Here is a 12714-nt window from a genome sequence, read left to right as displayed (position 1 = left end):
AAGACAGAAAATGGCTGTCAGAGGTCTTAATACACAAATAGATGTTTATGAATATTTATGGATGCAAAGAGATAGTGACGGGCCGAGGAGGAGAAGGGTAAAGAAGAGTAAAGAAACTTACTCCAGAGGGGGATAAAACAAGAGCTGCACTTCATTAGTCAATGGAAATCCCCCCCCCCCCAATTTAGGATTGAACCCGCCTCCATTCCTCCATGAGCGGAATTATGACTCTTTGTGAAAGTCTGCCATTGTTAACCTCCCCCCGCGAGGCACCTCCGTCTGCTGTCGGAGGGTTCGATGCGCGACTCTGTCGAGTCTCAATTTTCGCCCCCCGGCCTTCTATTGATTCACTGCCTGCTGCACATGCGAGTGGTTTTATCAGCCCAGCCTGAGTGCGCCGCCGCATCACAAGCTCAGCTAATTAAATACACAAAATCATTGTCCTTGTCTCAGGCTGCTCCCCGAGTGTAATTTATGTGAAGGAAAAAAAAAGGTAAGGGTTTCAGAGAACAGCTTGAGTGATTTGTGCGAAAGGAGGGGGGAAAAAAAGAACACGGACGGGGATAAAAATGACTCTGCTGCGAAAATTTCCAAGGTAATTGCAAAGTCTCGGAGTGAAGAAGCAATCTATAAAAATCCACTTTAATTTTAATGACGAATTAGCCTTTTTGGTTGAGCGAGGCGCTGCCAAAAACGCGCAGGCGGCTCACGTCGACACCGCGAAAAGATTTACGTGTTGATGCAGCGGAATGGGAACCGTGCGCTCTAGAATCGGACGGGCCGGAGCATCTTCCCGACGAGACCCAAACTCAGCGAGAGACGGTGAGAAGCGCTTAAATTATCATAAAATCCAAACAGGAATGGAAAAAGAGGATTGTCGGCAGACCCAGTGATCCATGCAGCTGTGGAGACACTTTTAAAATATGGAGATGTAGCTAGGGGCAATGTAGAGGCTCCAATCAACCCCCGGTTCAAGGAGTACCTGGAGTAAACCAACACTCGGAACCTTCTCGCCATAGCTACCACTTCTGTGTCTGTAAGGTGAGAGAAACCCGCATCAGAAATCCTTCACGTAAAAAAAAAGAGCGAGCCTCGGTCCAAATGCCAGGTAGGCGAGCCTGCCTTTGGTTGGTATTTACACATGTTTCAATCGCTACATGAGTTTTTCTGTTGCAGAAACAGCCAATTCCCTCTGGAAAGCCAGCGTGGCCCTCACGTGTTCCTGCTCTCCGTGGCAACCGGAGAGTCGTTTGTTATTTGAAACTCAGGATTGCTGATTTGTTGCTTGAGGAGCGACAGTGGCCAGCAGGGGGTCCGCATCTCACGGGCTGGTGTGCCGTCATCACAGACAAGGTGGTAATTATGGGCTGTAGCAGACTGCTCTGCTGCACCAGCGTTTGATGGAGGCCTGCTCTGATGTCCTGTTGAGACATGTGTGCTGCCATGACTGCTACCTCGCACTCCCTGCTCTAGTTTTCTCGCTAGAATCCCGCGTCCGCCACTGATCCTCCTCTGAATTTCATTTATTTCTCCCGTGGCTGCCCCTGCCGCTCCGTCTGTCCCCGTCTCACACGTGCGCTCCGGTGAAACAGCAGGTAGCCATCCAAAAGCCTCTCTGAAATAAGCCAATATTAGGCCGGCGTGTATCAGGCCCCTAAAGTGCGGCGAGACCGAGTGGAGAGCTTCCTTTACATAAATATGGCTGACAAACGCAGAACCACAGGTACACGCGACCCTGTCGCTTCCCTACACGTGCACGGGCAAAGCCTCGGCAATCTCCCCGACATGATCACGCTAAGTCGCTCATGCGGAGCGATCACGCGGCTTTAGGGACGTCCCACTCATCTTGTTTGCCGGACTCAGCTACAGTCAAATATTGGTGGACACATACCGATTTTAGCATCAGACTGCGCTGTCGTCTTGTGTTAGCAGCGTGGATGCAACAAGAAAAAGCACTGGGGTAAAGTAGAGCCCGGCAGGGGCGGAGCTAGGGGTGGTTACTGGTAAATTTTAAACTAATAACGTCTTCAGTGCGAGCAGGCCAGCCTCTAACGTTAAAAAGGGCTAACATAACATTTGCTCCAAGCTACGCAGCAAGATATGAATCTTGTGCATCATCATTAAGTGTGTTTGGGATTTGGATTCAAATTAGCTCACAAGAATGTTGTAGTTGAGCTAAAAATAAAGTGAGATGAATGTAGGGTAGTTCCTCTTAGACCCTCCCAGCGCCCTTCGTCTCAGCTAATGGAGTTGATCATATAAAGGAAATCACGAGTCAGCAGTTTAGCCCGTGTCCCGACACTGAGAACTGAGAACTCGTATTTAGGCGTTTTCGCGCATGTGCGACACTGACGAGTGATCCCAAGGCGGTGCTGTTACATCCGCGAAGGCTCTACTTTTTTACTTTGACAATGGGGGGATTAGCTTTAACTGGGGCTGGCTACAGATAATAGGATGATGCTATCTGGAAAGATCTATCCACCAAAATGGGGTTCCTACTGCTGCACAGTGTGTGTGTACATCGAAAGCTGCCTTAAAAGGCTTTCTTTTTTTAAAAGATTATGTCCACATGCTGCTGTGTCAGTATGCATCTATAAATACCAAAATCTCTGAAAGCTGCAGATTGTGATTAAGGAAAATTGGAGGAAGTTTAAGAACATGCAGATGGCGTCGCTGGAGATTAGACAATTAATGCACTGCTTATACCTGTACTGTAGTAGCTCTGCTAATAAATACATATGTAGACTATGCACATTGCCCTAATGATAATTAGTGAAACTGTGGCTCCGATTGAATAATTTATTACTTTTACCTTCACTCTAAAAGCGCACAGCTCGGCCACACAAGCACACATGAAATGTGGCATAAATAATACACTCATATTAAAGGCTAAAAGGGAGCAAACAAACTGCTTTTCTAAAGTTCCTCATTAACCTGGAGCAGCTTAGTCTTTAAGCACGATGGTTCTTGTGATTAATAACGTTGGGAAAAATACATTTTTAATGCTTTTAGACTCCCACTTTGCACCAGCGAGCTCCTCAGCGTGAGAGATAATTACTGAGAAATCCCAGTTGGGAGAGCAAATGTGTGTGTTTGTGTTTGCGGGCCTCCGGGGCTGCGGCGTTTGCCAGCTATTCACGCTCTGACGTCGCCTCAGCTCGAGGGCCGCGGCTCTGGAGTGCTTCTCTCACTGTATCCGTGTGTTTTTGTGAGGGAGAAACACCTTTTGAGAGGCTGTGGGCAGATAAGGTTCATTTTTACTATCCCGCAGGTACAGATCGGGGGTAGGAGGGTGTGTGTGTGTCTGTGTGTGTGGGGTGGCAGGCACACGTGGCCCTATTCGTGTGTTTCACCTGCTATTTTCCCTGCATCTCGTGGATTCGGACTGATTTCCTCATGGATTCCGCTCGAGTGTTCTGACCGATTTACCTGGATCAGATCTGAGCCTGCTTCCACACCTCCTAAGCCCCCTGCATTTAATATTAAACTGCCGAGCTCATTACTGCCTCTCAAGTGTCGCGCCTGTACGTGGGTTCTGTCCCACGTGTTGTCACCGGCACCACCATGATGAGATAATACCGAAGGTAATGAAATTTTCAATGTTTTCATGCACTTTAAAGATCGAGTAGGAACGAGTCGGCTGAATTGGCGTGCACTCCTTCCTAATCTGTGCTGCAGGTTTGGATGTAGGACGGGTGTAATATCAAGGCCGCGTTATGATTCCGTGATGCACCAGCTCCGGAAGGGGGTGGGGGGGTACACAGACACCTCCACCAAAAAATAGAAACTTACTGATGCTTCGATTGTTCTGCTCGTTCAGGATTGTGGTTCCTCCAAAGCTCTGCTCTACACACCGCCACGAGTGAACCAATTTGAGATCAATCTATCAAATTAGACGGCAACTACAAACATTTAATTCATTGAAAACTGCAAAATGCTGAAAACCAGATGCATCTTAGTGGAAAGAAATGCCCAAAACGCACATTAACGCTTCGCTGGGTCTGTCTCCTTGCAGGTCTGGCATTTTCCCTGGATCTAATTTAGCTGATCATGCTCATATAGCATATTCTGCTGTATATGATGGTACGAATCATGTAATGGGGCTTATCACATACTTTTAAAATGCGTGTGTGTGTGTCTACATTCACCTTGATGGTTGCACTTCTTTTCCATGAATAGTTGGGACCGGTTCTTTAATCATGCGGGTAAGTTGAAGAGATTTCTATACTATTGTCATTTTCTGGGCCCCTTTGAGAGCAAGAAAATATGATTATGGTTCCGTCGCTGTCAATATGTCGCGTAAATAAAGCCTTTGTGTTGCAATTCAGATCCTGCAACTCAGCTTAAACACGCGCCTGTTCGCTGTGCTGCCGGAGAGACGCAGAAAATTGGTACTAGACCGGAGTAAAAACAACAAAGGTGCGTGGAATCAGATCTGAATTTCAAAGCAAACACGGAGGAACACGGAGAAAATGAGAACGGCAGATCCTCACAGTGCCCCCCCCCCCACACACACACACATACACACACACACACACACACTTCCAATCCAGTTTGCAGCATGTAGGGGGGGGAACTTATTCAGAAGACATTCTTCTGATAAAAACAGGGTTTAATGAGCGGCGTGAGCTCACTGGTGATGTGGTGTGACTAATACATGTAATTAAAGGCGCTGGGCGACGAGCCTTGTATTTGTCAGATTTTTACTAGTTTGCCTTTACAGTAATGCTGTTTTACCCTCGTAGCAGAGTCACCTATAGGGGAACGAACGTCTGTCTGGAAGTGCATTATTCTTGTCTAATCAGTAAAGCGTGCCGGGAGCTTAAGTGCCCCTGACAATTTCTCGCATACTCGCAATTAGCATGGAAATTTTTCTTGCTTGCAGGAGCAGGTGCAAATTGAGCAGGTGTAATGAAATGAAGATAGAGGCAGGGCGAAGTCACTCCACTGCAGGAGCAGATGTGCTGAACCCGATGTGCCGAGCTTTTCTCCTGCAGAAGATCCGACTGATGCACAGGGGTGAAGAGCTGCAGTTAGCTGATTAAATATCTTCTCAGTCAGAGGATGCAGAGCAGTTTGTCACTGAATACATTTGACTGCGATGACTTTGAGACTGGAGGCAGTGTCAGAGTTTCAAACCTCAGCACCTCGAAAGAAAAAGGCTGAGCTCCGGCTGGAGCGCCGTGCTAATTGCTAGGGGTGGGATGAGATATCGAGCCACGGGATGTTACGATAATTAAACATCATGAGATGTCTCGCCGAGCCTCCAAGCTGCATCGTTTAAGTGTGGGGTTAAAAAACATCCGTGATGACACCCACTGGTTTGGCTTACAGGCTGTCAAAATCATTTCAGGAGCCAGAAGTAACCATATATGGACAAGAGGGCGGAGCTAGAATATTGTTTGTTAACTGTACGAACAATCTGAGTATTGTATTGTTCGTCAGGCCTCCAGTTTAAAGCATTAAATAGTTATCGATAGACCATCTGATTATTTTTCGAGCTGTTTATAGATTGTAAAAAAATATATTTTGAATGGGTATTTCATGTGTGGATTGCAGCCTCACTTCAAAAAGCTCTGGCTGCCCAAAGAAAACGTCCATCTTTTATACACACCCTTCCTCTGTAGTCCTGTGGGGGCAGCAACGCACCATTATTGTATCCAGTCTATCAAAAGCAGAAGAAGAGCAACACGACATATGGGGCACGAGACAGACAGCATGTTGGTATCTGAAGGGAAAACATTGTCAAGGTGCCCCTGCCATGTATAAGTTTGACTTATTGTCGTATTTCGGGGTAAAATAGATATTTTTAATGGGACAGACATGCAAGAATGAAGAGAATTCTGCCATACACGGTGGTAGAGTCTGTTTTTGCACACTAATTCATGGGTGGATTTTTGTATTTTTAAAATCAAAATTTGGTCCCATTTATTTTATTGTTCATTGGAAAGCCTGTCGAGTTCAAATATGTACAGCTAATGTTAAATGTGAAAACAAAACACTCATAATGTACAGGCATCGTTGATAACTATTTTTCCAGTAGTCATTTTTTTCTAATTGTTGTAACTATGATGACTATTGATGGAGCCGCGCCTCCATTCAGCCCACAGCTGAGACCTCGTTGCAGCTACTGTTTGTTTTAAAAAATCCGTTATCCGCACTTCTGTCTGAACTGTTTGGGCCAAAATAAAGACGGATGCGAGAGTGCGTCCCAAAGCACAGTGCAGATTAGATGGGAAGGATCTGTAATTTATGACTTTTTAATGCAGTGGTATCTTCTTTTTTTTTAAATTGTGTGATGTGTTTGGTTTGAAGCTGTCATGCAGCAGCAGAAACGTGTATCCCATCATGTTTAAGGCCCAGCAGAACTGTGGCAAACGTCTTTAGCTGCTGCGGATTGGTGTAAACCTGCGAGTTCAGTGGAACACTGAAGGTGGACTAGTTCCTGTGCAGCTTTAGACCAAAGCGATTCAGAGCGTTTGATTCCTCCTGGCGTCAAAGAAGCGCTCCTGCTTTTTGATCCGTCAGCCTGCTGGTTACGTTTGATGTTTCAGGGGCGTCCCCAAATGATTTCAGTTCGGGGAAACGGAACTTTGTGTCAGTCTTTTCGACAAAACGGCCTGAGATGGACTCTAAGCCTCCTTCAGCTCACGGCTCTTTAGGAGATCGAAGGTAGTAATCCTCATCTAAATACCGCAGCCTTTTATTTCAGCCTTTAAACCCTCGACCATTTCATTCCTCACTGACGACCACAGCTACATCTGCAAGGAGCAGACGTTTCCTTGACTGTTTTCCATTTCTAATAAAGTTTCACCTCAGGGATGAAACTTTAGAACCTTTCTGATGAGAAATGATGTGAAAGGAACTTCCCTGAATCATCTGAGAGTCTTCCAGGAAGCATCTTTTTAATGGACAAATGCGTCATTTCAGCGTTTAAATCCAATAAAGGACAATTTCTTTTCTCTTTCCTCGTTCAAAACACCCATCTGATATCCTGACGCATAGTTCACTCCACATACGTGCGTCTAAGTAGAACTGAAATAGAGGCAAAACAGCTGAAAATATGATATCATCTGTATATTTGTTTTCTCATCTGTGGTGGCAGAACACAACAGAAAAAATAGTGTTTACAGCTGAAACCTGTCAAACTACAATCTGTGCGAGTAAACGCGCATCACAGATGATTATATTTAGAGTATTTTACCCCCTTTGTGCATTTGTTTCCGTGCAAAAAATAGACTGCCGTCATCGCTTTGAGATTACAGAAGCGTTTCACCACAAACAGCTTGCGACTTATCAGAGTGAGCCAGGTTTTTCAGAAGGTTGACGGTTTTCGGCAGAAACGCCGCTGGCGGAGTCTCAATCCTCGCTCAAACAGCCATCCTTCACCGCACGCCGCCTGCCGCGCACGCGCGCATCTGTTTGAGACGCACGTGCACGTGCGCGTGCGCCGATCCCCGACCGAGATCTCAGACGCCTCTAATCTCTCCCGACACTCGGCGCAGATTAATGCCGCAAAGTTTCTGTGTGTCGCTGCGCGGTAGTTACCGGAAGGTCATCTGGAAGATCTGTCCCAGGTTGACCTGCTGGGTTTTGTTGTCGTAGCCGTGCAGCATCTCGCCAAACAGGGTGTCGTTGAAGTGGACGCCCTGCCTCGGGCACTTGGGTCCCTCACAGTTGTCTGACTGCAGGAGGCAGGAGCGTCCGTCCTGCGCTAGCTTGTACTCCTGCACGCACCTGAGGAGGAGGAGGAGGAGGAGGAGGAGGAGGAGGAGAGGAGAGGAGAGCTGTCAGCAGGACGTTTAGGATTTGTTCTTTCTGATCCCGAAGCCAAGCTACAAGCTGACTGTAGGACAACATCTATACTTGATGCAAACCCCCATATACACAAACATAAATTAACAATGCATAAAGAGAGGCCTCTTAAGCATCGGGTGGAACTCCCGCACGCCAAAGTAATGAGGTCTTAAGAGACTGAAGGCGCCTTAGAGCAGGAGTGTTTATTGGAGCTTCAAGGAGAATCTAGAGGAATGATCCCTCTGCAACTGGCGCAGGTCGTTTAGGATGCGGCTCCCGTCACAGAGGGAGGAAAAATATCACCCCGACGCGATAAGGTGGGCGTAGACCGGATGGACCAAAGGCAGGCTAATGGAAGGAGACGCGAAGATGAGATGTTTCTCACATTAGAGAGGCCGAGCAAGTGTAATTGAAAGTACCGCACGTGTTCTCTCCGCCGGGAGAAACAGATTCCAAGCGAAAGCGCGTGTGAACCGGCGGTCACAGCTATCCCGTCTCCGTTATTCATCTCCGCAGTTTTCCCTGACAGACGCGGCCGAGCATCTGCTGCTTTTGGCTGGAGACAACGTTTCGGGCCCGGGCAGCCAATGAGGGCTCGGTGCGAAGGGAGGGCTTCCTGGCAAATCTGTGCGGCAACGGCGGCCGTCTCGCTGCCATTTTACTCTGCCTCAAAGCTGTTAGCTCAAGCAGGCAACGTGGCCAACGCTAAAAGTCAACAGCCGACTGTGTCGAGAGGCGATTCCACACGTTTGGGTTGACACTTCGTATTTATGCCAAACCTTTGAATCATTTAAACAATCAGCTCCCTATTCTCATTAAACCAATGAGCCTGTTTACACGACTACAACAATCTGATCCGCGCTGTTTATCTGGAATTTTCTGGTCATGTGATCTGCTTTGTCAGATAACCGTCGCTTGGATTTTGTCCGGTTTCTTCATTGTAGGCATGAATTGGATTTATTCTCTCGTGGCTCTGAGATCTGACGCGACAGAAGGGGACAGGAGTGGAAGGTGGGGTTATAACGCTCAGACCGGAGGTGACATCACCAGATGTTATGAATGGAAGAGGAAGTGACATCACTCCTTATGTACATATTCTGAAAGGAATCTGATAATTGGACTGAAAGATGGAAATGGTTCAATTCTTCACTGAACAGCCCCAACTGTGTCTTTAGGTTTCATTTCCTTCTTTTCAATTTGGAATAAAGTTGGACCGGAAAGATCAACCTTTCTGCTGGGTGTTTCGATGTGAAACCAACACCCCTGAATCATCTCTCAGCCTTCCAGGAAACATCTTTTTAATGGACTCAGAACAATTATCTCTCCTCAGCTTTTAACTCTTCCTATAAAGTTCATTTCTTTTCCCCCTTTACCATGCCAACTGGATATCCACATATACATTTAACTGTTATTCAAATTGAAAACTGCAGAAAAGGTAATAGCTTCTGTACATTTTCCCACTGAATGCATCAGATATGATTATTACAATTGAGCAATTATGTCAGACATTTATGGAAATGTAAACGGGCTCAGAAATGTATCGGCCTTGAGTTTATCTGGACAGTTTTATAAGGTTTGTGTCCAGAACTAAGTGCATATCTGGAACATCTACACTGCTGTGTGCTTGTCTATACTTGTGCTTGTCCAAGTACGCTACAAAGAATCTGCCCTATTTTTTTAATCAAGAATGCATCATGCTGTGGACAGCTAGGTATCCCACAACGGCCCAAAGTGTTCAAGTGGCAGATTGTACTTAGAACTGGAGCAGAACTCACGAGGTCTCGCAAGTACGCGAGAACGCAAGCAGGCATATTGAGAAACGGCTTGGATGCGGCTCATTTTATTAGCTTCGAGTGTTAATTATGATTCTCACCCGCAAAACATGAGCATGTTGCTGGAACCGGGGTCGTCTTCCAGGGGTACGAGCTGCTGGAGACACAGCTGCTCGCACCCTCCGTTGAAGCCATCTGTACAGTCGATGCCCCTGGAGTAGTCATAGCAACCTGAGCCATCCTTCATTGGCCTCAGCCCTGCAGGACACTGCAGAGAGAGAGGAAGAGGAAGGTTTAAATCAGGGAGTCAAATCGTGGGGTCAGCACCAGCGATCCAATCAGTATCATACAGATCTGAAGGGGCAATTATCTCCTGAGGAGAAAACCCGGAGGACTCGTCCTCGTAAAGAGGAGCAGAAATCTCATCTTTGCGACCGGTCAGTTTGTGAGAACTGCACTTCAAAACAGCTGAACAGGCTCCTTATCAATATACTGTACAGGATTTAATTTATGAAGTGTTTTGTTTTAATGAATTATATTTCCTCCAGCATTAGAAGTACTAATTGGGCATGAATGCAACAACAGCAGATGGATTTTACAGCAGGACCGGACTCATTAAAAATTAATTTCACTTACTGTTAATAACTTGTCGACTTAACAGCATACTAATCATGATTTAGGCTGTATCTCTCTCTCTCACACACACACACCCCTCAAAACAAGGGTGTACTTGATTAACTTTTCTGCTTATCAAGCGAGAGAAGCGCTAATGCTAACGCTTTTGTGCTCAGCGCAGAGTTCAAGGTTAAATACGCTGCCATCACTAACAGAAATATCAGCATATACATTAGGAACCATTATTATGATACAGCGGACGATGTATGACTGATGTGAACGGCCTGAAGGGAACTTCAGCAAAAAAAAGTGCAATCGATTGAATTAGCGAGCTTCGTGCTCGCTACGACGTGGCGACGCCGCACACATCAGATCCTTTCCTGACAGACAAGAGCGTCGGAATAATTAAACTCATCACTGCTGATGTTCTGTCCCAACCAGACAGACTTCAGAGGCGGCGGCAGCATTTATTTCCCCTTTAATTGAACGGTTAAGATGCAGCATAGAGTAATTGATACACTGAATAATTTATTGTAATCATGGAGGAAAATGGTAATTTTTAATGAAATGAAACATGTCTCGCCTGCTGGGCTTGGAAAGCAACAATTAATTAACAGACATGCTGGGAATGTGGCAGATTTCGCACTTCTCTCGGAGCTGCTATTTCTTCTTAGCGAGTGTCGACGTGTTCCGTTCACACTGGTGAAGGTTCAGGAGAACGATGACGTGTCAAAGTTTCCAAAGTCAGTCAGACAGTTTCAAAAGTCTTTTGTTTTTGTGGAACTCGAGTTAAGGAAGTTTTTTTAAGTGAAGCTAACGGACGGATGGATGGCTGCAGCATGAAGCGAACCGGACCATCGGGCAGCATCCAGCGGCGAGAGGTTCATTTTCACGAACAGTCTCTATTTCTGATAAATAATGAGGAACATCATGGCAGGAGACGCAGGTTTGACTGGGAATCAGGGCAGATAAATATGACATTTCAGCAAAATCAGCTACTGTGGCTAAAGAATGGGGCAAAGTTCAACGACGGTCCACGTTTGTGAGACAATCTCATCCATGTCAGACTTTACTTCCTGGTCAGAATCAGAACCCTCATCCCGCCGGGGCGGGAGCGAACCGTCTCGCCGTCTCAATGAAAGGTTTTCACATTGTCATTTCTTTTGCAACAACTGCGCAGCGCCGGAGCGGCGAACTGAGCCGCCGATTGTGAGTTTGTTACTGTAATTACCAGCCCTGGCAACTGATCAATAATTGAAAATGCATTAAAAAAGAATTAGCTTTTGACAACTGACTAATTACTTATCACTGAAGAACATTAAAGATTGAGAAGCAACAACAGAAGAGCCGTCAGGATGTGAGTCTGTGCTTACAAATCCACTGGTTCAATTAAATATGAGGAGAAAGGGGGGGGGGTATCATCTGGAATATTATAGATTAGATGCCACAATGTATTTATAACACTGTGAAAAGGGGAGGATGGAGTTGGCAGCGGGGCAGCAGAAGCACAGCCTGTTCCTGACATGCACAGATATATAGAGGCATCAGTCAAAAGTTCCAAATCACATCTCCAACTGGAGTTTCTGACATTGTTGTTCCCATTTTTACAGGCAGCCACCATTTATTTCTCCACCTGTAGCCATTTAACATGAAGAATGAGCCGGAGATTGGTGCAGGGTGTGTGTGTGTGTGTGTGTGTGTGAGTGTGTGTGTGTGTGTAGGGGATCCTCCTGTTGGTCCTCGAGCATCTGGACGGTGGGGAGCGGCGGCGTGTTTCTCCCGCTCAAACCGAGCCGCAGCTACTCCTGAAAGGACTGAACTAAAGGACTGCGCAGCGATGCCATGGCCGGGGGCTCTCAGGAGCTCGGAAGGCTTTCAAGTGCTTCGGGAGAAAGAAAAAAAACAGGTGAAAGTAGAAGAAAGTCTGAGCGTTAATTGGAAGGAAAGCTACAGAAGAGCCGCTCGCGCTGCACATCCAGCCGGCTCCATACCGAGGCGGAGGCTGGTAAAGGCATATTTGTGGATCAAAGAAAAGGAGGAAGCGGCGGTTACGCGAGGTCGGTTGCCACGGTGACCTTTAATGGAAAATAATGAGCGTGCGTGCGTGCGAGATATCTGGGAGCTAACGCACGTCTGAGTCACGGCTAACAGGTGCAAAGGAGACAACAAAAAAGAAAACAGGTTTTAATGCGAATGTAGCTGACGGCTCCATCAGGTCGAGACACACACACACACACACACACACACACACACACACACACACACACACACACACACACACACACACAGTGTGAAATACATTCATCAGGGCCCCTGGTGAGAGTTCCACACCACAGACCTCCACACACACCTGTTTTTCCTCCTATTCATGCTAATTTCTGCTTCATATTTAAACTTCCTACTTCCGCTGCAGGGAATAATGTTGCCCAAAGGTGCTTTTTTCTTTTTTTCTTTTTTGGGCTGCTGCAATCGTTGTTTTTCCTGTGAATAAAAAGCGAGAGATGGTTTGTTTGAGTTGGTTTGTTTTTGT

General features: G+C 46.3%; 1 protein-coding gene across 2 annotated transcripts in view; it reads right to left on the bottom strand.

The window, feature by feature from the left end:
* Positions 1-12714, bottom strand: part of LOC130517755 (astrotactin-2-like) — a 145873-nt gene that overhangs the window by 48630 nt on the left and 84529 nt on the right. For both annotated transcript variants that reach the window (XM_057019845.1, XM_057019844.1), the window contains exons 12-13: positions 9671-9837; positions 7549-7737 (exon numbers count right to left, since the gene is read on the bottom strand). In XM_057019845.1, the coding sequence (XP_056875825.1) occupies positions 7549-7737; positions 9671-9837 (356 nt within the window). The remainder of the gene's footprint in view (positions 1-7548; positions 7738-9670; positions 9838-12714) is intronic.

The sequence above is a fragment of the Takifugu flavidus genome, chromosome 20 (genome assembly GCF_003711565.1).
Source record: "Takifugu flavidus isolate HTHZ2018 chromosome 20, ASM371156v2, whole genome shotgun sequence".
Lineage (NCBI taxonomy): Eukaryota > Metazoa > Chordata > Actinopteri > Tetraodontiformes > Tetraodontidae > Takifugu > Takifugu flavidus.
The sequence above is the reverse complement of the archived record's forward strand: the minus strand, read 5'-3'. Positions and strand labels throughout refer to the sequence as shown.